The sequence below is a fragment of the Dipodomys merriami genome, unplaced genomic scaffold (genome assembly GCF_024711535.1).
Source record: "Dipodomys merriami isolate MVZ:Mamm:240054 unplaced genomic scaffold, mDipMer1.0.p SCAF_154, whole genome shotgun sequence".
NCBI classification, from domain to species: domain Eukaryota; kingdom Metazoa; phylum Chordata; class Mammalia; order Rodentia; family Heteromyidae; genus Dipodomys; species Dipodomys merriami.
In genome coordinates, this window is record NW_027202871.1 from 2,650,540 (window position 1) to 2,678,476 (window position 27,937).

Here is a 27,937-nt window from a genome sequence, read left to right on the forward strand (position 1 = left end):
TTTAATTCAGTGGTGCCTAAGTAATTGGTAACCTGAATTACAATATTCTCCTTGAAATGAAGATGAGTAGAGACACGTTACCGTGAACTGAAGGATGAGAAAACGAAGGCATTGGGTCTAACGTATTCAATCAGGCTGACATGGAAAGGAAGAGAAGCTTAGATCAGAGCTGGAAGAAGCCTCATACTGAATGAAGGTCTGGAGAGTTCTGAAGAAGTGCAAGACCTAAGAACATGCATAGCCTGTCCTCTGGCTTTTTTGTTCACAGCAGGTACACTACCACTTTAACCATACCTCTAGCCTTGGTTTCTTGGATTTTGTCCCATACCTACCTGTCTTCTCCTTCACGTGTTAATTTTACTTCATCATTTTAAATCACTTTATATCAATTTTTGAAAGAAAGGGAGATCTAGTAAATAAGTCATAATTATTTTCTAAAGTTCTGCTTTCACCATAATCTCTACTCCTCAATGCAGAAATCATAGCCTCATCAAAGTTAGGCTAGGCAGTTTAAAATTCCAATTGCACTAGAATTCTTTTTGGTGAGCCTCTTCAAAGTTAGGCTAGGCAGTTTAAAATTCCTGCACTAGAATTCCTTTGGTGAGCTGGTATTTCCTAAGCCCAATGACTTGGCTTGGGCTTCCAATCATTAGGTATTGAAGGTAAGAGGCAATGTGACAGTACCTAGAGGGCAGCACATCAGTGAAAACATGGAAAGGGGAAAGAAGAAAGGCTCCAGAAAACTCCTCTAGGCACTGAGGAATGAATCGATCACTCCTACCAAGTACCTTTTCTCTCTGACCATTCTTTTTTAATTGATACTTTTAATTAATTAAATATCTTCAAATAATTGTACAAGGGGGTTTCAATTCAAGATGGCCACCTATTCTCTCATCATTCTACAGATGAAGAAATCAAGGCACAAAGACACAGGATTCCAGAACTATACAGTACATAGCATATCATTACATGCTGCATTACCTGCTGATTCTTACAATGAGTTAGGTTTTGCCTAATAAAAATTGTTATTTGTCATAATCATAACTAGTATCAAGTATGGAAAACTCAAGGTAGAAGGATAAATTCAAAGAGTAATGATGGATTAGAATGCTACATTGCTGATTAAAATGTTGGGTAGTGCCTTTAAAAAGACAAGGCAAGCCGTGTGCCAGTGGCTCACACCTGTAATCCTAGCTACTCAGGAGGCTGAGATCTGAGGATTGTGGTTCAAAGCCAGCCTGGGCAGGAAAGTCCGTGAGATTCTTATCTCCAATAAACCACTAGAAAGCTGGAAGTGGCACTATGGCTCAAGTGGTAGAGTGCTTGTCTTGAGCTGAAGAACTGAGGGACAGCACCCAAGACCAGAGTTCAAGCCCCACAACAAACAAACAAAAAAGACAAGGCAGAAGAAATATATCTTATTTTGGTAATCATGTTGCTATAGCAATAACATAATGATAGAAGGGCTTTCAAAGTTATACTAGCAATAAAAGATATGTATGTGTACATGTCTATCAATACTGCTGAATAAATATTAATCTGTATCACCTTGTGTGATCTAGTAACAAGGAAACCCATGTAAACATTGTTTATACCAATCATAAAACCATCTGTCAAGTTCTATTTATTGTTTGCACGTGTCCACAGAGAGGAAGAATACAGGAAAACAGTATACTATAACTAAGGACTTCTTTCTGAAGCACAATCTAGAGTTGATGTGGGGGAGAAAATGAAGCAAAAGGATTTGCTGGTCTTACAACTATGTGATAGGAATAAAACTTGTTTAAGCTCCTAGAGTATGATGCACAGTACTAACTCAATATGACAAATTATCTAGAATAAAAATATGGTATCAATTCTGGGTTTAAATTATTTATCAATAGCTCTATGTCTACTGGAGCCATTTTTCAGCAACCTGAACTAGAATAAGTGCTTTTCTACAATGTTACCAACCTCACTTCAATCAGTAACAGTTTTCATTTTGCTGTAAAGAATCTCACTTTGCTCTCAAGCTACAGTGTGAGAACTAGTCCTTCAAGGGGATTGTGAGGCTTTGAGAAGTCCCCTGAGGTCTGAAACAGTTCCCTAGGAAGCAGGCCTGCCCCATGAGAATGACAGTTCTACATCAGTTCTTTGTTCTATAAAGGCTGGATGACTTGAAATCTAGTTTTCTCATCATTGTTAACATGACTGCCCCACTTCCGTGCCAAATCCAAAAGCAGAAAAAAAACAGAAGCTTGGGTGGTAAGTGTACGTTAGACCCACCAAGTGGAATGGTCTTAATGTTGGCGTTTTTGTTTTTCCCCAGTACTTAGGGATTTTAATTCAGGGACTATATACTTGGCTAGGTAGATGCTCTACCATGTGAGACAAGCTACCAATGCCCTTTTCCCATTGGTTACTTTGTGTGTATGTGTGTGTATGTATGTGTGTGTCTATATGCATGCTGGTCCTGGGCTTGAACTCAGGGACTGGGCACTGTCCCTGAGCTTCTCTTTTACTCAAGGCTAGAACTCTACTACTTAAACCACAGGCCCACTTCTGGCTTTTTTTTTTTTTTTTGAGTAGTTTCTTGGAGGTAAGAGTCTCATGGACTTTCCAGCCTAGGTTGGCTTTGAACTGTGATCCTCAGATCTCAGCTTCTTAAGAAGCTAGGGGTATAAGCCACCAGTACCCAGATCCACTGGTTACTTTTGATGCAGGGTTTCAATTTATGCACAGCTGGTCTGGGCTACAACCTTCCTTATTTGTGCTTTACCCCACCAAAGAAGATATAGAGAGGGTAAGCATATGAAAAGACACTCAGCATCATATGGAAGTATGAATTATAAGATGCCACTATCTCCAGTGAAAGTAACAAAACTGAGAACTACACATCTTGAATAACACAATTAACCAGTATAATTAAATGTATCTACTGAAAAGTTATACCAATAAAACAAAGAATATGTATCTTTTTAAATAGCATGGGATATTACTAAAAAATAACTATTAATTAAATTCTTTAAGTTCTCCCAAAGAACTTAAGAGTTATTTCCTCTATCCATAGAAGAATGCAAAAGATAGAAATAAAAGAATAGGGCTGGGAAGGTGGCTCAGTGGTAGAATGCTTGCCTAGCATGCATGAGGGTCTGGGTTCAATTCCTCAGTACCACATAAACAGAAAAAGCCGGAAGTGGCGCTGTGACTCAAGTGGTAGAGTGCTAGCCTTGAGCTGAAGAGCTGAGGGACAGCTCTTCAGAGCACAGGCCCAGAGTTCAAGCCCCACGACCGACCAAAAAAAAAAAAAGAAATAAAAGAATAGCTAAAATGTCATCTTTTAGAAATATTAAAACATGCTTCTAGGTATTTCTTAGGTGAGATATAATTGTATGTCAAATGCTGAAAAGTCAAGAAAGACAGTGTTTCTTTAAAAAGAAAAACTGAACTTTCATCTTATTTATCAGTAAATGAAAACAAAATTCTATTATACAAAGGTCTGCAGTGCAGCGACTGCCAACACAACAAACTTGTCACCACAGGAAAACATGATAGTCTAAACTGCATTTATTTGAAAGAAGCTGAAAATAAATTAATCAAGACTTCAACTCAAGCAACTAGCAAGAAAACTAAAAACTGAAAAGATAAGAAACAAATATAAACAGGATAATAAGTTAACAAGCTAGAAAACAAACAGAAAAGAAACAGATTTGATTATTGAAACCAAATCTGGTTATCTGAAAGGGCCAACAAAATAGACAATCTGTTACTCTCCTTGGCAAAATGTTCCTCTCCTTCTCTGCCTCCCTCCTTGTCCCTCAGCTCTTTTTTAAATGCAAATAATCTACCCAAGGAAAAGAGAGGGAATCGAACAAACACAGAAGGTGAACTTTCAAATAAGGAGAAACCACATATTACTAAATAACAAGAAATTTGAAATGCCAAGTGACATTATTAATTGCATAGGAAAATATCATTTGCTGAAGCCAGTAAACTTTGAAATCAAGAAGGAATAAAAATCCACAAATAAAGCAATAATTAGAGAGAAAACAAAATGAATCATTGAAATTCTATCACCTTAAAAAGACATCAGACATTTTCTATAAAGGAGATCTACTAAAATCGCAAGAAACAGCAACTACGATGCTATTCAGAGTGCCTGCTGCCCATAAAAAGTGGAAGGCTTCTTAACTTACTGTGAGAGTGGAATTTATGTATTTATTTAAGCAGTACTGGGAAATGAATTTAGGGCCTTGACAAGTACTCTGCCTCTTAAGCTACACCCCTAGAAAGCCAGTCTTTATACCATTAAAAAAAAAAAAACAAAACCCTACATAGCAGCTTCACCAGTGAACAAGGTGCAAAAATCTATGCTAAAATAGTAGCAAGTTAATCATTTTGCCTCCCACCACTAATATGGGTGATTAATGTTGCAGAGCAAAGGCATTTGTATCATAATAACTTTATGTGTATACTAACCTTTAATTTATGGCACACCATAATGTAAACTCATGTGAATATATTTAAGGAAGGATTTATAGGAAAATAGTATCACAGTAAGAAAGCATTTATTACAAGCCAGTCCACTTGACAGTGAAGCTCATTGAGACTGGTTTGGGAAGGGGCAGAGGGGATGAGGAAGAGTGTCAAAGTATGATGCTGAGCCAATACCACAGAATGCAGGGCCCAGACGCAGTGGCACGGAACACAGGGCCCAGACCCAAGCTGGAAACGAGCAGGTGGCATTGCAAATCTGGGGGGAAATGGTGAAGTACCTGATAAAAAATACTGAATAACAATCCAGACATTTGGAAAGCAACAAAAAGCATGAAATTATAAATCTGCCTCTGAGGTGATACCATAACTGTGAAACATGCTTTTGTTTTTACTTTACTAAATCTATTCCCCCTTCTGATGACAACAGTCAAGCTTTTCTTTTAGTAAACAAGTCTCCTTCTGTGTACAAACTCTTCTCAGAATTGTTAAACAGGGTTCTCCCTTTTATAAGGCTAACAAAGTGGGAGTTGAGTGGTCATGTAATCAAAAGAAGCCGACTTTCTTCTAGGACTTCAGGCTTGACGGGAAGGATGAAGAAACAAAGGGGAGCTAATTCACTCTAAGGAGATGGCCCAGGTCCCCAACAAGTGCTGTTTCCTGTCCTTCTCAAAGTCTTTCAGTGAGTTATCAATCTATGCACTTCTAATAAATTCCTTTTTGTTTCAAGGTTAGTATTACCATTTCTGTTGTTTACAAACAAAAGAACATAATGCAAAACCCTGTCTGGCCAAAATTTGACATAAGGTAAGTAATTTTAAAAGGGGGGGTTAATAAAAGAATAAGAAGAAGCATGGCTCAAGCACAAGGTCCTAAGTTCAAACCCCAGTATTGCCAGAAATAAAATAAACAAGGTAAAAAAACAAGCAACCATTAGAAAACACTAACAGATACAAAGTAGAAAGTCAATATATATTAAGAACTCCTAAAAATAAAACATAATACCCAATAGGACCTCAAATAAGCAAATAGAAAAGTGAACATCTTATATAGATAGATATAGATAAGAGAAGAAATATATTGTCTAATAAATATGAAAAAATGTTTAGCTTCATTGGTAAAAACAACCAAATTAGATAACCATGAGATAATGTTTTTGTTTTCACTCAAGAGATTCAGAAAAATTAAGAATATGTCAATATTAACAAAATGTAGAAAAATAGCCACTTCAAAAACTACTGGCCAATTGTAACAGACACATCTTCTCAATGGATAATTGGTAAAATATTCACTGAAACTTTAAATTGGCATGTGCTTTCTTGCAGCAACTTTACATCTATAAACTTATCTTATGAGAAACATATTAAATGAATATAAATACAACTCCTCTATGCAATAATAAAACTTGAAGTAATATAAATGCTGAGTTAAAGTTCCATGGCCAACAAAAAGAAAAAACAATGCTGGAAAGAACAATGGGAAGGTATGTTGTATAAGATGTAATAAGGAAAGCGTTGGTGCATCAATGGCAGGGTGAAAACTGGACAATCTCCAGAACATACAAGTAAGTAGAAGAAGTCACAGAACGAGGTATTCATGCCCAAATGTATATAATAAATAGAGATATATATGTTATAAAGGTAAAGATACAATAAAATACTTAGAAAGATATACCACCAAACCATGAAGAGCTGTTTTACTTCCAGTGAGAATGCAATCAGCAGGCCATTTAGGGATGTTCTTATCTTTTATTCTGTATGCTTTTCTTACTTCATGTGCTGATGTATAACTTGTAGAAATAAATTGTTTTGTCTTTTGTGCTGATACTGAGGCTGGAACTTAGAGCCTCACACTCTTGCTCAGCTTTGTCACTCACAGATGAGTGCTGTCATTTGAGCCACGCATCCAATCCAGCATTTTTCTGGCTAAGTAGAGATAAAAGTCTCTTGGATTTGTCTGTCCAACTTGTCTTCAAACCATGACCCTTAGCCTCCTGAATAGCTAGGATTACAAGCATGAACCACTGGCATTGGGCTGAGAATACAAAATATTACTAAAGAAAATGTGGGTAACACTGGAAAAAGAATTCCTAACAAGCAGAAATCCTCTAAATTAACATTTTTAAGCTGAATATTTCAAATTTTAAAAATTTCTCAACTAAAATATTGTATTTTATTATTCAGATGTGAAATTGAAGAAACTATAGCAAAATATTCTTGATTAGGAAGAAATATCTGTTTTAATTGATAATGTAATGATATATTTATACAATAAATTATATAAAAAAATTATACAATAACCTATGTGTAAATTATAAATATCTATGTATATATTATCATAAAACTTTATAGATGTACTTTGTCCTAAGGGGTTAAAAAGTAGGTATTTTCCCAAAGACGTGATATTCACCAAGCTGATTAACTTAAGGGTTGCTAATATCAATTGTAGATACTTTAAATCAAGAAACTTTCATTCATAAGGAAGAGAATAAAACATAAGGAACTCTCACATTAAGTATCCACACAAGCTAATTAAAGTATCTTAGGCAGATTCTACAGCATTAGAAACTCATTTTTAAATTTTATTTCAATTTCTCTGGGTGCCATTGGCTCATGCCTGTAATCCTAGTTCCTTAGGAGGCTGAGATCTGAGAATCACAGTTCAAAGCCAGTAGAGGCAAGAAAGTCCCTAAATTTCTTATCTCCAATTAACTACCAAAAGCCTGGAAGTGAAGCTGTGACTCAGTGATAGAGCAGTAGCCTTGAGCAAAAAAGCTCAGGGAAAGAGCTTAGGCTCTGAGTTCAAGCCCCAAAGAGTGACAGTGGCAGCAGCAGCAGCAGCAACAACAACAACAACAACAACGGAGTTATTCCAACTCCAATTATTTAGAATCCTACAGCCTTTTTGATGTCTTGGTATCCTTTTCAAAATATGAAAAATATATACATATATAAGTATAACTTATATATGTATATACTTACATATATGTATATACTTAGTCAATTGTTTTCTAGTTATTTGGGAGTCTCAAAAGGAAACTATAAATTATATTGATAGTTACTCTTGGCCACCTATAATTATGAGCAAATGTATTCAACTAAAAAAATATATGCTTGATATAGGAACATTCTAGAAAAACATTCAAAATCTATTTTCTGTCCTTTTCTTTCAAACTAAATAAGAGAGAAAAGAGAAAAACATCCTCTAACCTTTCAGTTTTGGATTCATTTTCAATTTTACACTGGGCAAAGTCTTGACTGAGCAATTGGAGGTTTTCTTGAAGTCTCTTTTCCCGGTCTACACTTGCTTGGTAAAACTCCACCTTCTTCTCCATTGCTTTCAGTCTTTCTTCCATGGCCTTAAATTCATGTAGAATTAGATAGCTGACTCCGCAGTACTTGCAAACTTTCTCTTCAGGAGACATCTAGGAAACAGAACACACGTTTACCGATAGGCTGCTTTTAATTTAGCTGAAGATATGACGGTAGCCAATGCTGGTCAGGTACAGAGGGCTGTGCCACAGGTAAAGAGCCCCCATCTGTCTTTTTACCATATTGACTCGGGCACAAACTCTTCGAACTAGAAACAGTTCTCTTAGAGCAATTATGTCTCTGTGGTATCCCTCAGAGGGATTTATACTTCAGATAGGTTCCATAAATTTAAGTAAAAAATGGTAAAAACATCTTTACGATTGTTGTACTAAGATGAGTTTTCCACAGTACTAGAAGTCTCTGGCCTGTCATGGCCAATTCCCCTGCGAGTCTGGTCATGCCTTTCGGCTCTTTTCAGATCCTATTTTTCTCATTTATAAAATTATGGCATTGAACCAAATGAACTTGAAGTTCTTCCGTTTCAATATTTTATGATTTTTATAGGATTTAGCATTCTGTCATAAACCTACAAGTACAAAAAGTATTTTGAACATAATCTCTTCTCCCTCGATCAGATCTCTCCCTCCAGTACTCACAGACTGACATGGAGACTATTGGTGTTCAATAACCAGCTGAAAGATGAGACTAAATGTTGAGATTAAACCTCTAAACCAGTGCCTATGACTTTAATCATTTATATTATATTCAATCTACCATGTGTACATTGGCTAAATCCTCTTACTTCCTTCAGATAAAGTGTGCCTGAGGCCCTGCCAGCAAAAGACCAGGGGAAAATGAAATTTCAGGAGTTGGGAAAGAAATGGCTTTTTTCTGTGTCAAGTAAAAATAGCCTCAAGTAGCCTCTGCTTCTTTTGCTTCTCACAAAGGATGAGAGACAGCTTCATGAAATATTTGCCCCAGGCACCAAACTGGATCAACCCTTGGATTAGTTAAAAGTATTTATTCTTTTGCTTTTTTTTTTTAAACAGGATCTTTGAACCCACAATCCTTCTGCCTCTGCCGACCAAGTGCTAGAATTACAGATATGCATGACAACGTCTGGCTATGTGCTGTTAGGTAGGCACCTGAGCACGTGAGCTATATATACTCTTAGCCCTCTTGCCTTATTTTCTAACTAAGGTCTCATGTTATGTCCTGACCAGCCTGCACTGGGACTCTTCTGCTTCTGCTTCCCTCAGAGCTGGGATGACACTCAGAATCTATCTGTAAGATGGGCTTTCAACCACAAAGCCTAAATAGTGATCCTCCCATCTTTGTCTCCCGAGTAGCTAGGATTACAGGCGTGAGCCATAGGCGCCCAGCCTTTTCTTTACTCTTCTTTTCTCCCTTTCTCTTCCTTCCTTCCTTCCTTCCTTCCTTTCCTCTGCCTTTATTCTTTTTTTCTGTCTTGTAGTCTTGTACCCATCCTGGGGCTTGAACTTAGGGCCTGGGTACTATTCATGAGCTTTTTTTCTCTAGGTGAGTTCTCTAGTCTTGTGAATCACAGCTCCAATTCTGGCATTTAGGTGGCAAACTGGAGACAGTCTCAAAGACTTCCTGTCTGGGCAGTGATCCCCAGATCTCAGCCTCCTGAGCAGCTAGGATTATAAGCATGAGCCATCCACACCTTGCTGAATTCTTAATGCCACCTCCCTTGATACTACAGAAACTGCTCCAGTAAAGGTACCACCATATCTGCCTTTATACAAGTATTGATTGGGAGAAACTAATAATCAATTTTATAAAATAAACATCAAATTAAAAACCATAATACAAATCATGAATGACTCTATTGATCCTCTAACTGCTGATGATACCAAATTTATAGATTTATAAACCATCAAGTTAAGGTAACCCAGTTCAAGCTTAGCAGGCTGCCCAGCAACTTTTGTAATATCCCAAAGGATGGGAAAATACTTTGCAAGGCAGCCTGTCCCATCCTCTTCCAGTTTTGTCTCTCAGGAAATGCCTACATCAATCTGCCTCCCAAAATAGCCCAAGCCCCAGTCTCTCTCACACAAAGACCTTCCTGAGATTTGAAGACAGTTCTCAGGAACGTTCTGTTTTCTCTTGTCCATACAATTCCTCTAGCTGTTTTCTAGGGTGTTAACTTTATTTCTCATTCTAGATCATTTGCTCTGATCTGGTTCCTGCTTCAAAGGATGATGGGTAGATCTACATAGTTCAGTGTGTTTGAGCTTACTAAAACATAAACTTCCCTTAGTCTAGCATGTCATCGTGTTATTAGGGCCTGGTGCTTACTAGGCCCTAAAACAAACTGAATACATTGTTCTTTAAAATTTGTAGAACATTTATGCTGTTACTTTATATACTGTTATGGCTTTTATGTTAAATAAGGCTCCTGCTTAACAAAACAACAGAGAGCTGTTCCTCTAAGAGGCTGCTGTGACCTGTAAGAATGGATCCCTACTCTTTTGACCCAGAAACTTCGACAAAATCATGCAAGTCAAAAGGTTCAAGTATGTGTGTTCACTTTAAGAACCCAAGAAACAGCTCAAGCCATCAAGGGTATGCATATCTGAAAAGCTACCTAGTATCTGAAAGATGTCACTTCAAAGAAGCAATGTGTGCCATTCCAATATTACAACAATGGAGGTGGCAGGTGTGGGCAAGCCAAGCAGTGGGGCTGGACATAAGTTTGGTGGACCAGGAGGGGTGCAGAGTTTCTCCTGTACATGCTTCAGAATGCAGGTGGTAAAGTTGAACTGTAAGGTTTAGAGGTAGAATCTGGTCATGGAACATATCCAGGTAAACAAAAATCCCCAGATGCATGCGCTGCTGAACTTACAGAGCTCATGGTCAGACTGAATGGCACAAAAACAAACACAGAAAACCTATGTATCATTAAACTGCACCCATCATCTCCTCATTAAGAATCAACTTTCCACAGCCTGGCTGCTCTGTGTGGTCACACAACTGACTACCCATTATCCATAATCATGGTTGATAGATGAACCAGAATTAAACCTTGGACCCAGAACAGAGTTCTAGGCTGAGATGAGGCAACTTAACCTATAAGCATGGAGGAACCAGGCATGTTGCATGACCTCTACAGCACATGTGCAAAGGTCATGGGCAGGGTACAGAATATGCCATGTAACTGGAATGAGAGAAAAACAAGCAAGCACAGCTGAGACAGAATCTGAGTCAAAGACACTATGGCTCCAGAGGGAAAGAGAAACAATAGAAGCCATCACTATCTTTTGGGATCAGACCCATTTTCTAGTTCTTTTTCATCTCCCCTCAGCTACTTCTTCCTGGAAATTAGTACTTCCCATTCTATGCTGGGAGCATTTGGCTCTTCAGACCAAGTACAGAACTGAGAATGAAAATACATATCTTCTATCACTAAGGCTCAAATACTGGTGTATATTATCTATATAATACTCAACCGTGTAAGAAAGATATATACTACATATGTATCTCAGATTCAGCCTTAGTCATTGACTTTAGCATCCAAAAGACTCTAAGCTTTGTAGGTTTTTTTTTAATTTACTCTATGAGGGTCATTTTATTCAACTCTCTGATTTTCAATGTTGGCAGTGACAGAACACGATTCTGTGTCATACTACACTGGTTGATGCTGGTCCTTTAGTCAGTACATTTCATATATATCTGATTATGAAAGTACCCAGACATCCAGTTATCAGCACAGACAGCCTAGTTATTCATACTTCCCTCAGTAATTTATGATAAACATAATTATTTTCTTCCCAAAATCCAGAGATTTGACTCCTAATTTAATTCCTTGATCCACTAACTCTACAAAAAATGAAATGGGGAGGCTCATATACTACTTCTGAATACCATAACATTGGTCTAAGAGTTATTGTTTTTTTCTTGATATGCTTTATAAACCACCCTTTAATAAAGTACTCTGTAATCTCCTTAGGAAGTAAAATTAAGCTCACTGGATATAATTAACGGGCATCTTCCTCCTACTTGGAATGGCATGTGTGCATCCTCCACTCTGGACCAACTCTCAGTACCAATGAGGGGCTCTGTGATCCCATCCAAAGATGCTATCAGTCCTCAGGAAAATAATTTACCCAGGTCAAGAAACCTAGACTAATTCAGAGCAGATGGTATTTTCCTCAACCCCTTTGCCCATCTTGAGTTTGGTTCCTTCTTGTCCATTTGAAAATTATATTGCTTACTCCAAGGCATTCATCTTTAACTTGTACTAATTAATCACAGTTCATGTCCTGCTCTAGGAAAAATGTCCTACCTTTAATGACAACTTCTGATGGATAGAGTATATTTGCAGCTCTATGTACAAAGTGGAAATAATACAAACTCCATAGTGTGAAAACTATGAGAATAAATAACATTCATCATAGCAATGAAAGGAAGAAAAGCTGAAGTAAGCAAAGCAATATATTTTAGAGATTTTCTAGAAGCTCAGCAAAGAAAAGCATGATAGTCATGATTACTTAGGAAGGAAAATAATACAATTACAAAATAACAGGCCCACTAGAGAACTATCTTGACTTTACCTAGTAAAACCTGAATCTCTGAAGGAGCTGTGCTAAGCAAACATACAGCACCAAAATTTTTACTGCTTTTAAATGGAAAACAATTTTCTGTAACAAAATTGTTACAGAAGGAAAAATAATCTTTTCAAATGCTTTGTGTCTGTAACAGGCTAATTACTTAGGATATTTCTGTGAAACTTGAGAAGATATGAAATACTGCAATTATGCTTCCAAATGAAGCAAGTAGAAGTTATCTGGTTTCTTGTGAACCATGTGTGCTCTATCCTTCTAGCTTGCTCTTACAGAAGGTAAAATGGTGCCATGCTTTCATCCTTGACAAAAGGGCCATCAGCGTCAGGATGCTTTGCTATCTGCTACACCTACTTTGGGGAACACACAGTCTATTAAGAAATGTAGGACCATTTAGAAATAAATTATAAGCAAACTTCCCAAGGGTACTGCTTGTACTCCTAAAAATTACAGTGATTCACATTAAAGTCATGTAAACTCCCAATGCATTTGATATTACAATGGTTCATATTAAAATCATGTAAACATAATACATTCAAGCCGGCTTCAGATCCCTGTTGGAACTCCTGGCTGCCCTTCAACTGCAAAGGCACCCAGTGCCCTTCTGCTACAGTCTGAGGCCTCTCCTTTTCTCTAACACACAAACAGTCCACAAAATTAAGAGTAACAACAACAGAAAATATAATATTAAGAGGCTATTTTGTTTTTGTTTGTTTTTGTGTGCTGGTCCTGGAGCCTGAACTCAGGGCCTGAGTGTTCTGAGTTTTTCTTTTGCTCAGGGATAGTGCTCTTATCACATTAGCCACAGATACACTTCTAGCTTTTTAAGAGTCTCAGGGTCTTTCCTGCCCTGGCTGGCTTCTAACTGAAATCCTCATATCTATCTCAGCCTCCTGAGTTGTTGGAGTACAGGCATGGGCCAACTGCACTAACTTTGTGTTTTGTTTTGGTTTGTTTCATTTTGGTACAGTGCTGGGGATTGAACCCAGGGCCTAGCACATGCTAGACAAGTGCCACTTGAGCCACGCCCCCAGCCCAGAAAGGATTTGCATTTTTTAAAAGGCCTTTACTCAAAACAATGAGTGTCTAATCAACAAATTTCATTCAAATTGGCAGAGACTTTTTGAGAAAGGAGAGTGAAACCTGCATTAGTCATGCAACCAGTTAACTATTTCACAAGACTACCAGTCAACTTGCTCCACTACAATTTAAAATCAATTTGAAGGCTCTAGTGTTGATTCACATCTCTAAGCTCGGATACTTGGGAGGCAGAGATTAGGAGACATGTGGAGAATCAGGAGGATTTGTCCAGTCTGGGCAAATATCAGAGAGATCTATCTCAACAAACAAGCTTGATGTGTTAATTTATATCTGTAATCCAGCTATGTAGAAGACATTGTAGGAGGACTGAAGTCCTCCTGCTGGGCCTGGCAAAAAACAGAAGACAATATGTAAAAAGTGACTAACGTGAAAAGGACTAGTGCATAGTGTTAAAAGTAAAATATGTAGACATAGGCATAGATTTAACAAAAACCTGAATAGGATTTATATGCTGAAAACTACAAAGTGTTGATGAAATAAGCTGAAGAAGATCTAAATAAATACAAAGACATATTATATTTATGGTTTAGAAGATGGAAGATAGTAAAGATATTAAGTTGCCCTAATTGACAAATTGGACAATTCAATTCCTCCTAAAATCCTAGCAACATGCTTCATGGATATAGACAAGATTCTTCTTGAATTTATATGGAACGCCAAAGGAGCTAGAAAAGTTAAAGCAATCCTTAAAAACAAAGCAAGAAGAGTCAGTCTTCCTAATTTCCAGATATACTGTATTTCTACACTCATGAACACTGTAAAGTGGAAGGAACAACACATAAAACAACGGAATAGAATAGACAAGCTAGAAAAATTGGCCAAATTGGCCCTCTACAGAGGTGCAAAGCAATTCAATGAGGGAAAAGCCTTTTCAATAACTGAGCAGTCACAGCTTAAGAAAAAAAGGAACCTAAACCTAAACCTCACACTGGAGCATAATCTTAAACATAAAACAGGAGTATGTTTTTATTAGGAAAAATAAGAATCTTCATGTTCTAACTTTTAACCAAAGACTTCTTACACTTGAAACCTAGAGTATGAGAAATTTGAAAAGCTGGACTTCATCAGAAACATGGTTACTTTGTAAAAAACAAATAAACAAGTGTGAAGATAATTTTTTAAAGCTCCAGACTAGGGAAAAGTTTAATCCATATATATGCATATATATTGCCAGTATCTATCTATCTATATATATGTATATGTATTAAAATATATATAAAGAATTCTCAAAACCCAAGTTTTTAAAAGCCCAACTGAAAACCGAGTGTAATACAAGAGGCATTTTACCCAAGATGACATACAGATGACAAATAAGCACAAGAAAAGATATCCAACATAGTCATGAGGAGAATGCAAAGTAAAGCCATGGGGTATCTCCTACCCACAGGGGACAACTCCTACCAGTAAAGATGTGGTGGACTTAGTGTTCCTGCATTGTATGGAGAGAGTCAGGCAGCACTGCCACTCCAAAGAACGGAGTGTCCTTTTAAAAACTGAGCATGCAACTACATACAACCTAGCAATTCAACTCTTGGGTATTTATCCTGGGAAAATGAAAAGGTATGTTCATATAAATGGATTTTTATAGCAGCTACATACATAATTGCCCAGATGCTCTTCAAGAAGTGAATAATTAAAGAAACGGGTACATTCTTACCATGGAATCATACTCAGCAATAAAAATAAACTATTGATACAAAGAGTGAAAATAACTAGCCCAAGAGATCACACAGGGCATAATTTCCTTTATATAATACTCCTGAAATAACAGAATTACTGGAGACCAGAGCAGTGGAGGGAGGGAGTACAGGAGGGAGGGCTGGAGCAGTTGAGGTGAATGTGGTTGTAAAAGTCAACATGCTCTGTATTGTGATTTTATCACCTATCACGATTCTGACATGACTTTAGTTGTACCAAATGCAACTTGCTAAGGAAAGCTGGGAATAGTATATACGGGACCTCTCCATATTGTTGTTTACAATTGCATGTGTATTCTACAATTACTTCAAAATAGGAAGTTTACCTTTAGGCAAAAAAAAAAAATAAATCTAGGGTTAAAATTCCAAAGATTAATTCACCAAGACTTTTTGAACAATATCAGAAGTAGTGGCTTTATAGTACAAAAATTAAACAATATACATGTATCATATTTCTGAACTGTATTTCCTCTAATACCTGTTTCCACTAGGAGACCTTAACTTAGTAAATTCTATAAGCTTCTATGACCAGTCAGCAGAAATATATTTGACTACAAAATTGACAAATACAAATTTTTAATATTTGGAAAAAATGTGTTTCCAATAAACTAAGATCACAGGACTGGCAAAAATAAAACAATTGCTTACACACACACACACACACACACACACACACACACACACACACACACACACACAATTTATCACTACTTTCTGGGAGGCTAGGCCAAAGATTCTATGGTTGTGACCATTTTCTTTTTTTCCTTTTTCTCACATAAAATCTCAACCTAGCCACAGTGGCCCAAAATGACCTGGGAAATTAAGTTTATTTTTTCTGGCAATGGCAACGTGTGCTTGGAAATATAAAACTGTTATTCTGAATAAATTTCAAAGTTCCAAAGTACTACAATTACTTTAGTGAAACAGGACAAAATGAGCTGTTACTGCTGGGGAAAGGACTGGTGTCCCAGAAAGAACAGCATGCTCCCGGACCCTGCCTCGCCACTTCTGGCTTAAATAAACAACTCTGCTCTCTATTTTGCCTTCACCCTGTGCTAATAAAAAAAAAATATCTGCAGCTGAAGTCCTCCTCTAACAAGTCTTCATTTTGTCACCATTTTTAAAAAACAACAGATCAACCCTGTTTGGGTAAGGTACTGGTTTTTCCACTTCTTTGTGGCTGTTGTTAGACCTCCTGTTGGGTTCCCTAGCAGACCAGTATAAGGAAATTTGCTCACTGGCTCTCTTTAAAAAGATGACTCCATATGTCTGTAAAACAGATTGATATTCATGAGTGGAAAAGACACCGTTATTACTTGGTTAATCTGTCCTGCCACAGTGTGTGGCATTCTGCTTGCAGAATACTGGATGAAAATTCTAGAAACACTGCTGGTTATACGTGATCAGAGGGTAGGATACAGCTCTGCCAAGAGAAAATGCAGATATAGAGATACGGTTTAAGTACACACTGAATAAAATGTCGAGTCCAGAAGGAGACAAGAAGGACAGGCGTGTTCTGTGGACCTCTTGCACATTTTTCTGCCACGTAAGGAGATTGGAAGTTTAAGATGTGTTCTATGCTCAGTTTGAAACCGGGAAAAAGCAAAAAGACCCAGGGAAAGGAAGTCAGACTATCTTATCCCTTCCCCCACACAAGGTCTGCTCAAACAGGAGATCAGGGGAAGGTGAGTTAACAATCTAGGCCTTCTAAGCACCAATCATTTTTCTCCACACTGCCTTTGGAGGTTATCTTCACCTCTTCATATTTTCTTCCCGAGCGCCTCTGTCTACTACTGTTCATTTTGTTGCTAGTTCAGTGTAGGAATCATGTACACATGTATTCACCATCCATTACTGAAGTGGACCCTGAGATGGGGCCCAAGCTGGTATGATTCCATTTTGAGCTTTGCCTTTGTTTTAGGGATTTTAGCCTTGATGGGCCTAGATCCAGAATGAAAAAAAATTATCTGGTCCCCCTCCCCTTAACAACCTTTGATTGTTCAGTTAAAGACTGACCCATGAAACAGATAGGTTGTAATCTGGCTCCAACAGTAAACCCTGCCTTTTTTCACATGCTTATGATAAACTCCGCCTATCTATTGGCCACCTGTGTGTGTGGTCTGGTATGACTGTACAATCCTTTGTGTGTGTTACAATCCTATTGGTCACCTATGTGTGACCGGGCTTGAACTCATAGATTTTGCCTTTTAAAACCAAAGTATGTGGGCCGCTCGGGGTCGCAGTATCAGCTTCCGAGCCTGTGCTGTGGCCCTGACAGGTCAGTGTAGGAACCTTCTCAATAAAGTTGCTTCTTTGTTAACAACTTTGTTGTTGTTGCCGTGGGCTCTGTCACTCTGGATGACTAGATGGGCTTGCCTGTCTGTGTAGGGGTCTTCCTACTACAATTACCATGTGGAGAAAGTACAGAAAGGAAAAGCCCTTCCCCTGTCTTCTGTCTGATTTCTACATTGACCCTCCTGTCTGCATACCAAAATGAAAAGGAACTGCAGCAGGAGCATCTCTGGCACACAAAGTTATCAGAAGAACAAGATAGAATGGAGAGAAAAAAGGCTTTGAAAGAGCCATCACTTAACACTGATCTACCTGCCTCGAGTCTTTTCTCTTCCAATAAAGAAATGGAGCACATTTTCCAAGTCATTATGAAAATAAAGATCCTTTTTTCTTCATCTTAAGAAAGGGCTCTGCTAATTTTCCCTCATGTGAATGCCAGAAAACAGAACTATTTGTGATTTGGGAATACTTGCAAATATACACACATATGGAGACATCTTGCTGATGGGATCCAAGTCTAAACACAAACTTCACTTATGTTTGAAATATGCCTTTTACAATAGCCGGAATATAATTTTACACAATAGTCAAACAATGCCTCAAGTTTTGTGGTGTGGTGTGAAATTTTCATGTCATACCATCTTGACACTGAAAAATCTTTCACATCTCAGAACATTTTAGATGTGCGATTTGGGATGTTCAACCTATATATCCTATCAGTTAACATGATTCTGTAATTTATGCAATGGATAAAATAGATATACTGCCAAGCACTAGGCAATTAAACAATGTAAACTACAGACAATGTGGATAAATACAGGAAGGAAGATATGTATGAAAACCCTTTTTTTAAACTGCTTTTCTAAAAGCTGTAGGATGCATAGACATAACTGTTTTATAACCAAGTACCTAGAAAAATATTTTTGAATAAGTGACCCTAACTTAGGTCTGAAAAAGCACAAAACTGCTCTTCTCTAAATATTGGTAAGACAAGGCTACAATCAGCAAAATAGTCCAGAGATTTAGGCAGCACGGTGCAGGGAGGGGGTGTGGAGGAGACTTGGGGAGCTTTCCTTGTGTCATTTGTCTGCCCTGCCTGCATAGCTTCCTGTCATTCCTGTTTAAAACTCTTGACTGTAGAGTGAAGACATGCTTGGCTTTAAACAATTTACTTCTAAATACCTCAGACATGAGAAAACCACTCTACAGCTCCATAAATGCCTTATCAAAATAAATACATGTTTTATGAACTCAAAATATTGCAGCAAGCCAGGCACTGGTAGCTCACACCTGTAACCCTAGCTATTCAGTAGGCTGAGATCTGAGGATCATGATGTGAAGTCAGCCTGGGCAGGAAAGTCCATGAGACTCTTATCTCCAATAAACTACTCAGAAAAAGCCAGAAGTGGCACTGTGGCTCAAGTGGTAAATGTTAGGTTTAATTTATGTTAGGTTTATAAAAAGAGGTAGCTGAGTAAGAACAGCACCACACATGTGGTATTCAGGTAAGGGGTAGGTTTATTCAGTAGACCTGCTGGGACCAGGCCAGGTTGTCACTCCACACGGCTGGCAAAGAGGGCGTTTGGCTCTGGGTTAGGCCTTATCTGGGGGGGGGGGGGGGAAGGAAGGTGTGGCCACATCAAATTCAGATGTGACCTCAGCATGCAGATGTGACCTCTTCCAGGTGTCCCAGTTGCCTAGGTAACGCAGGCACTGGGCGGGGTCTGCTTGCCATCCAGGAATGGACCTTACAGTAAAGTGCTAGCCTTGAATAAAAGAGGCTCAGGGACAGTGTCCAGGCTGAGCTCAAGCCCCAGGACCAGCAAAGAAAACCCCAAAACAAAAAAAAAAATATAATTAAAGCAGTTCAAATCTCTAGCTTGGCCCACTTTTTTAAACCAGGAAGCCCAGTTCCTTTGACCTAGGACAACTTGACCTCTGTCTATAGAAATATCCAGCTCCACCTCTGCCTAAAGCAGTCCCTTGACCTTCCTGGTATCTAGGGCTCTACCTCCACCTCTCCATTCTCACCATCTGATCCACAGTCTTGTGGAGGCCTTGTATGGCTTGGCAGGTTAATTAGGATCTGAAGTATAGGTATCATTTCTAGTGCATGCCTTTCTTTTTGCCTTACTTCATCTGTATCATCATTCATATTTCATCTGTACATAGGCTAAAACATGGCAGGAACTCAGGTCAGACTAAAAGAAAGCCATTCTATATCTTCAGTGCATATGAGCACCATTTTGAGGTAAGTGAAAGCATAGCTGAGCTCTCTCTGTGCTCACTATTTTACAACTAACATTTATCTTAAGGTAAAGAGAATTAGATATACTGATTTTAAAATACCTTTTCTGCCATATACAAGGCCATCTGCATGTACACACAAACTGACTAAAGTGTGGTATGTGCAGGGGCAGATTCCAATGGTGGAACTTCTCTGAACAACATGAATACTAAGACTGAATACTAGGAAGCTGAAACAGTGTGGTCAGGAGAGGGAGGACCTGGCCAAGAGGAAGGGGAATGGAAAGAGGAAAAGTGGGCAAATACAGTCATAATACATACTCAACGTACATACGTGAACATGGAACCAGGTAACTTGAGGGCAGTGGTGGGGTGGGAGAGATTGGGAGAGAAGGATGGAAGGGTGACATTGATCAAGATGCATTGTACTCATAAACTGGCGGATTGAATTGAAACCTTTTTGTACAACTAGTAAAAACTTCTTTTCTGGTAATTAGAGTTTCCTTACAATTCCTGCCAGGTTGAAGTTTACATAAATCTGGAGGACAGGCAGTGTGAATAGGTGTCAAGGTAAATCAATGACATGAAAAAAGCTATTAAGCAGCCCACAGCAATATGCACAGTGGACAAAAGCCCGACTGAGAGTTGACTGTAATTTTCAATTAAAATGCAATGCACTGGTGGTTCATTAAGAATTGGCTGTAGGGCAGAGTGTGGCTCAGTGCTCACGGTGCATGTGTGCGGCCCTGGATTCCTCCCTTCTACCTCAAGTTAAAAAAAATCGACGTGGTACTTTTACTGAAAAACCCAGATGGTTAATGACAGCAAAGGTTTGATATTTTAACTCACAATTCAAGTCAATCATTTTCAAAGAGACATTTTAACAACTGTTTATTTACTATATATGAAGATTTTTCATCGTAAATTAAATTTCTACCATGCTGCCCATTGTAATGATGCATTCATTGCAGAGTATGTGATCAAAATAAATATAAAGTCTCTAAATTCATTCTCGTACACCTTAGAGTTATCTAACCGCTGCACTGGCCCCGGTGCCATACTGTGATAATGCAATACAACCTCTCACCTTTTGGATTTCTTCAGGTAAAGCATGCATGGGAATGTGACGGTCCATAACTCCCAAAAATATTCAGAGCTTCAACACAAAATATTCTAAAAAACAGTGAGGACAATGATCAGAACTAAAATTTTAAAAATTCAAGTTAAGATGATCTATAAATTCTTAGCATTTGAGGAAGAACAGCACTAAGGTTTACAACATGTTCATCAACTCAGTGTTAAGGGTCTCATGTTGGTTTCCTCAATTCAGCCAGTGGAAAAGGAAAGATTTAGAGATTGATGAATTATATGCAGTATTTTCTATTTTGTTAGAACAGTACAGACTAATGGTAATTACTATGGTGGTTTACTATTAGTTTTGCAAATACAAAATTACTGTGAAATTCTAAACAAACTCAATTATTTCCGCATCTTTTTTAAAAAAGTCAACACATGCTGGACACCAGTGACTCAATCTATAATCCTATCTACTTAGGAAACTGAGATCTGAGGGTCACACTTGGACGACACCCACACAAGAAAGTCCATTGAGCCTTTTATCTCCAACAAACTACTCAGAAAAAGCCAGAAGTGGTGCTGTGGCTCAAGTGGTAGAGCACTAGCCTTGAGCAAAAGCAGCTCAGGAACAGCACCTGGGCCCTGAGTTTAAGCCCTTGGACCTCAAAAAAAAAATCACATTAGCTAGGCATGGGTGGCTCACCCCTGTCATCTGAGCTTCTCAGGAGGCTGAAATCAGAGGACTGCAGTTCAAAGTCAGCCCAGGCAGGAAAGTCTATGAGAGTCTATGCTAATTAACCAATAAAAAGCTGAAAATGGAGGTGTGGCTCAAGTGGCAGAGCTCCAGCCTTGAGCAGAAAAGCTCAAAGACAGCACCCACATCATGAGTTCAAGCTCTGGAATACACACACACACACACACACACACACACACACACACACACACACACACACACACACACACACACACACACACACACACACACACACACACACACACACACACACACACACACACACACACATTTTATCCTGAAAATCTACAGAGTAGTCTGACAAGATGGTAAGAGCAATTGTGGGATCAAAACTATTTTAAATGATGAAGTATAGTTACAAGATCAAATATAACATGCAAGAAATAAACTTGAGTCATTAAAACATGAGAAACCAAGTGTCAACTTTATCTAAGATGAACACCTATATATAATGTTATACAAATAATTTGAACAGCTTTTCCTTTTCTAATGAAGATAATTCAACATAAAAGTATATCACTACTTTTATAAGCCACAAAGGATGATTATGGTCCAAGTAGTTTCTTTGCATGTATGAAAACAGAACTTGTTGAAATTAATAAGAAAATAAAACATGTTGAAATTGTTGTATGAAAGGGAAGGAGGTATGGAGAGTGATAGAAAGGGTGTGGTTACAGATACAGAGTGGAAATGTCATGAAACCCCTTTGTACAACTAATGTATGTTTTTTTCTTTTTTTTCTTTTCTTTCTTTCTTTTTTTTTTTTTTTTTTTTTTTTTTTTGTTGTTGTTGGTGGTCGTTGTGGGGCCTGAACTCTGGACCTGGGCGCTGTTGCTCGGCTCTTCAGCTCAAGGTGAGAGCTCTACCACTTGAGCTGCAGCACTTCCGGCTTTTTTTTCTGCTTATGTGGTGCTGAGGAATCCAACCCAGGGCCTCATGCAGCAAGGCAAGTGCTCTACCACTGAGCCACCTTCCCAGCCCCAACTAATGCATGTTTAAAAAGAAAGAAAGAAAGAAAGAAAGAAAGAAAGAAAGAAAGAAGGAAGGAAGGAAGGAAGGAAGGAAGGAAGGAAGGAAGGAAGGAAGGAAGGAAGGAAAAAAAAGCAAACCTCCCCCATAAGGGTACAGATGGAAGGAATAGTGAGTAAAATAATAAGCAAACAGGCTGTGTGTGTGGCTCAAGTGACAGAAGGCTTGCCTAGCAATCAGGAGGCCTGGAGTTCAAACCCAGTACTATTTTAAAAAAATAATAAAGTCCCTCTCAAATATGGAGAAAGAGTTGTGTTCTAACTCCGTGACGGGGACTTAAGAAGCAGGGGAGCAGCAAATGCATAGACCATGGGCATGCAACTTCACAGTGGGAAAGAGGCCTGACCGCCCTGAGTTTGAGTTACAGCCAATGAGCAGGCTCAAGACTCAGGAGGGGAAGTGAAGTCTTTCAGGTGGGTGTGAAGGGTCAGTGGAGGAGGTTGGGGTGAGGGGTCAGTGAAGGCTCCTGAAGTTGGTCAGAGCAGGATTTTGACACATACAGACACAAGTAACAGCGGCACGACTTTTCAAATTGTTCAAATCAGGACTCCTCATCCTGTGTTAGCACAAAAACTTCTCATTTCAAGGATTTAAAACAAAAACAAACCATAAAACAACGTGTGTATGGTAAACCTAACTGAGGTCAACCATGGGGTTAAAGTTAATTAACTATGTCAAGGTAGGCCCAAATGACCAAGTACCTTATAGGATGTTTGGCAGACTCACAGTCACGTGACAAGACCAGAGGCTGGTTCTTCTTATTTATGCCATTTTAGAGGGCTCACCTTCCAAAAGATAACTGGTAACAGTTTCAACTTCATGAGTTTTTTTTCTAAAATTACCAGCTAAATTCTCTAAATTTAGCACTTTTCTAAAATTACCAACGAAATCTTTTATCTGCCCATAAACTACTTAAGAGCATGCATCTGAGTGGCAATATAAACACAGGCATCAATCAGCCTTCATTGATTGGACCAGATTCACAATGAAGGTATTTATTTAGCACCTTCATTGTGAATCTAGTTCAATTTAGGGGGGCACTGGGATCTGAATTCAGGGCCTGATGCTCCCAAGACTGGCACTCTACCTTAGGCATGCCTCCAGAATTGCTTTAGGCTGGTTATATTGGGAGATGTAGTCTCACTGACTTTGTTCAGGGTTGGTTTGGAACCACAATCCCCTGGATCTCAGCCTTCTAAGTAGCTAGGGTTACAGGCATGACTCACAGGTGCTGACTTGGCCGTTTCTTCTTACTTAGGAAAAACTTAAAATATCCTGCCAAGCCAGAAAACTCCCCAAAAAACAGACATGATTTTATTATGGAGTAAGCATTTAGCTGGACTTCTATGAACATCCAGCCAATGTGCTAACAAAATCACAAACAAATCCCATTCTTCAGAGGCAGAGACAAGTATGCAGCCATTCATGTATGCTTCAAGAAAACTGATACCTTGTCAAGTAAGAGACCTTAACACAGCTTGCTGTCCATGTTTTCACAGTTCATCTTCAATTCATGTGATTAGGATGGGCACCTAAACTAGCTGTCTTGCTCCTGAGGAATGCATAAAGATGGTTAGGTACCTGAACTACCTTCCAAAGGAGACAGGCTCATCTGCTGTGGTAGTGGGGCTTGAACTCTGGGTCAGTGCTCTACCACTTCAGATACACAACTCCACTCTGGCTTTTTGCTGGTTAGTTGTAGATAAGACTCGTGGTCTTTCTTGCCTGGGCTGGCTTCGAACCTTGATCCTCAAATCTCTGGTTCCAAAGTTCTGTAGCTACATTACAGATGGGAGCCAGTCTTTCTTGGTGTTCACTTTCTAAGAAATAGCTTTCAGGTCTTTAAAAAAAAAAAAAAAGGAAAAAAGCATTCGAGTCTTTATGCAGACTCACATGCACATGGAAGGAATGGAGGAAGTACTCAGAAACTTGTAAGGAAGATGAGCTTTCCCTTGTGCAAGGGGCAACCTTGTTATCCTGATTTCTATCTGATCCCAGTCCCTCCAGTTCGCCCCAGTCTGCACGTGGAGACTCCGGCGAGTAGGAGGGGAAGGGTGACCCGGTGACCCCGCAGCGGTGGCCTCGATGGCTCACTTCCGGTCCCTATACCGGGGTCAGCGTCAGGCTATTGCCCGCGGCCAGGGGGGAGTTCAGAGTCCAATGGCGCTCCAGACGTAGCAGGGTCTTCCAGAAACCAACTGCGGGGAAACTGAAGTTGGCCCCTTCCTAATGCGTGCTGCGGGGCCGGCCACGGCAGGAATGAGAAAGGAGGCCGGGGCGAGGGGATGGGGAGCGCGGGGTCGGGGGCCAAGAGGGCGCAGGCCGAGGGGGGTGCGAGGTCAGAGGCCGAGGAGGCTGGGAGCGCGGGGTCAGAGGCCGAGGGGACTAGGGGGCGCGGGGCCGGGGATCGAGGGGAGCGGGGCTGGGAGGCCAAGGAGGCGGGGGGGGGGGGGGGCACGGGGTCGGGGGCCCAGGCCGAGAGAGGCTTGGGGTCGGAGGCCCGGGGCCGCGGACAGGCCCGGGCGCCCCGCCCCGGAACCGCCGCCCGGGGGAGCCGGGGACGCCGACTGAGGGAGCCCGGGCCTCTCACCTCCACCTCCCGTCCGCAGGCGCGAAACGGCCGGGCGCGTCTCCCGGGCGACGGCGCCGCACGTGGGTCTGGCGTCAGAGCGCGATGGCGTCACGACCCACGCCGCTCCCTGACGCGGAAGCGGGGCGCCCCCGCGTCTGCGGGCCCTGCGTGCCGGCCGGAAGCGGGAAGACGGCAGCGGTGTTCGCGGCCGCCGAGGTGTGCGTGACGTCCGTGTGTTGCACCGTGACGGGGCGGCGGCGGGCGCCCGCCGGGGAAAGCACGGCCCTCGATGTCCCTGCGAGGGCGGCGGGGTTGCGGGTGGGGAGCCCGCGTCGGGGCTGCCGCGGCCCCCGCGCCTTCCGCACGGCCACTGGGAGCTGAGATCCGGGGGTCGCAGGCCAGAAAGCCCGCCCTAGCGCGGGCCCGCCGTCCTCGGCCCAGCCTCCTGCGTGGGATGCTGTCCTGGGCCCGGGGGAGAGGGGGGTAAAACTGCTTCTTCCCGGGAAACACCCCTCCGTTCCCCGCGGGAAGGACTAGGGGCCACGGGGAGCAGGGAGGAGGCCTGCGGGGTGACCAGGTTACCCATGCAGCCCGGCACCTGTCCCTGCTTGAGGAAATGTCACGTGGGACAGACTGGCAAGAAGGAAAGGACTGGAGAAAAGATGAAAAGACGGACCACCATCACCCAAGAGGTGACACAGGCGTGCTTAGGAGAAGCGCTAGGAACTTTCCATCCTCCTCGTGCTCCTTTGTGGAACCGTGAATGTAGCCCTGTTCTCATTTTGTAACAGTATTTAGATAAAGCACACACAGCTCGTCCAAATCCATCAAGCGCATACCCAAAGCAAGATCACTGTGTTCCAAAGCTCACTTTGCCGGTACAGTCATGCTTTGCTTAAGGACCGGGGGAGTCTTGTTCTTCAAGCACCATCGTGAGCTCGAGCAAGCCGAGATGATGTTGTCGCCCATTACACACCTAGACTAGATGGGGTGGTGTGGGTGTATAGGCATGGGTGTGTACATACACATATATGTATAGGGCATACCATACAGGTGTGTGCCTCTTGGTCATAAGAAATAAACGATATGAGATTAAATCAAACACAGAAAACATGTTATAATAAGAAACAAGATGTTTGGGACACTCTAACAATGGAGCTACTATCACCCACATTTCTCATTATTTTTGGTTTTGAGAAAAGGTCTGAGTAACTTTGCCCTGGCTGGCCTTGGAATGCCCCTGCCCCTGCCCCTGCCCCTCCCTGCTTGAGTGGCTGGAATTGCAGGTATGTGCCACCATGTTCTGCTCAAGATGACTAATTTTACAGTACACCCAGGGGCTCTACAAAGGATAGTTAGCCCCAACCTTATTTTCTTCCTATGAACTCAACACAACCACCCAGTACAAGTCTGTCCTCTCAAACATTTGAACAAAATAGTTACAAACAGGCCCCCAAGGTTGGAAACCACAGCATCCATTGCTGTTTCTGGGTTCCATACAACACCAAGTGCAGAATTCTTAAAAGCTGAGCTTTATGATGCTCTTTATATTTGCATGACACTTCATACACAAAGTGTCATTTAATTAAGAACTCTTAAAAACATAGATCCTACTAGTTATTTTCATTCAATCAAATGATGGGCGCCAAGGGCGTGAATGGCCCAATATGTGAGCCATATCCCCAAATGTGAGGACAATATGGAGCATAGTGTGCTGGTGGCTCCATGAGAGCCTGGGTGAAGTGCCCAGGCCTCACATACAGTGGGCTGACGCTGCCAGTCAGCCACTCCCCAGGGGCACCATCCTCTTGTGGATTAAAAACATATGTATATGCCCCCAAAGCAATGACTTCTGAAAACTTTGCTTTCAATTTCCTTTCTTCCTGCACAGCTTCCAGTGTTCCAACAAGTTCAGCTACAATGTGCTACTTGCTTTGTCTGACTCATTCCAGCACATTTTGTTCCCACCAAGATACACATTGTTTTCCCCCTTGGAGCTTTTTGAATCCTTTGACTCTTTTTTTAAGCTTCTATCAATGTTTAATGTTTTATTAAGCTGCTAGGTGTATCTGAACCCCAAAATAAATATGCTGTGGAGATTAGTTCGACCACAAAATACTATTTGTATCTGGGCACTAGTGGCTCACACCTGTAATCCTATTCAGGGGGCTGAGACCTGAGGATCATAGTTTGAAGCCAGCTTGGGCAGGAAAGCCCACAAGACTCTTAAGCAGCAAGAAGCTGAAAGGAGAGGTGTGGTTCAAGTGGTGGCAGTCTTGAGTGAAAAAGCTAATAGACAACACCCAAGCTCTGAGTTCAAACCCCAGTACACACACACACAGCAGCTTCAGGATAATTGAAAACCTGCATAATTTGTGTTAGTTGATGTAATATATTTAATTTTTTCAGTGTGTGATAATAGCATACATAACCCAAGATAAAAACATGCTGTTGAAAAATATAGTATTACAAATACTTAAGACTAGCAGTCTAAATGTGTGTTTTATTTGTTATTTCTACTTATATTCATCAGAATACAAGCATACCTAACAGAATTGGCAGAGCTGCTAAATAACGGGAAAAGGGCCACAGACTTCATTGAGAACCTACTACCAATTCTGGAGCCCTAGAAAGCCAGGGAGAGGCTCTGCTCTTGGAATGTACACCTAATGACCGTTGTTCCATTCCCTTTTCGGTCACCACACATGAAGGGAGAGTGGGGGCCCAGGATCAGAGGAATTCCAGGAAATGACTGTCTTTGGCTCACCTCTAGCTGCGTGCCAATCCTTTGACCAAAA

General features: G+C 40.5%; 1 protein-coding gene across 6 annotated transcripts in view; it reads right to left on the reverse strand.

Annotated features, from left to right (window-relative positions):
- Positions 1 to 25,240, reverse strand: part of Lekr1 (leucine, glutamate and lysine rich 1) — a 101,433-nt gene extending 76,193 nt beyond the window's left edge. The window contains exons 1-4 of one of the 6 annotated variants that reach the window (XM_070022888.1): positions 25,158 to 25,202; positions 24,018 to 24,119; positions 20,795 to 20,880; positions 7,683 to 7,897 (exon numbers count right to left, since the gene is read on the reverse strand). In XM_070022888.1, coding sequence (XP_069878989.1) covers positions 7,683 to 7,897; positions 20,795 to 20,842 — 263 coding nt within the window. In that variant the 5' untranslated portion in view covers positions 20,843 to 20,880; positions 24,018 to 24,119; positions 25,158 to 25,202. Of the gene's footprint in view, positions 1 to 7,682; positions 7,898 to 20,794; positions 20,881 to 24,017; positions 24,719 to 25,157 lie in introns of those variants that run through there. The other 5 variants (XM_070022889.1, XM_070022890.1, XM_070022891.1 and 2 more) reach the window with 5 other exon arrangements.
- Between the last annotated feature and the right edge of the window lie 2,697 nt (positions 25,241 to 27,937).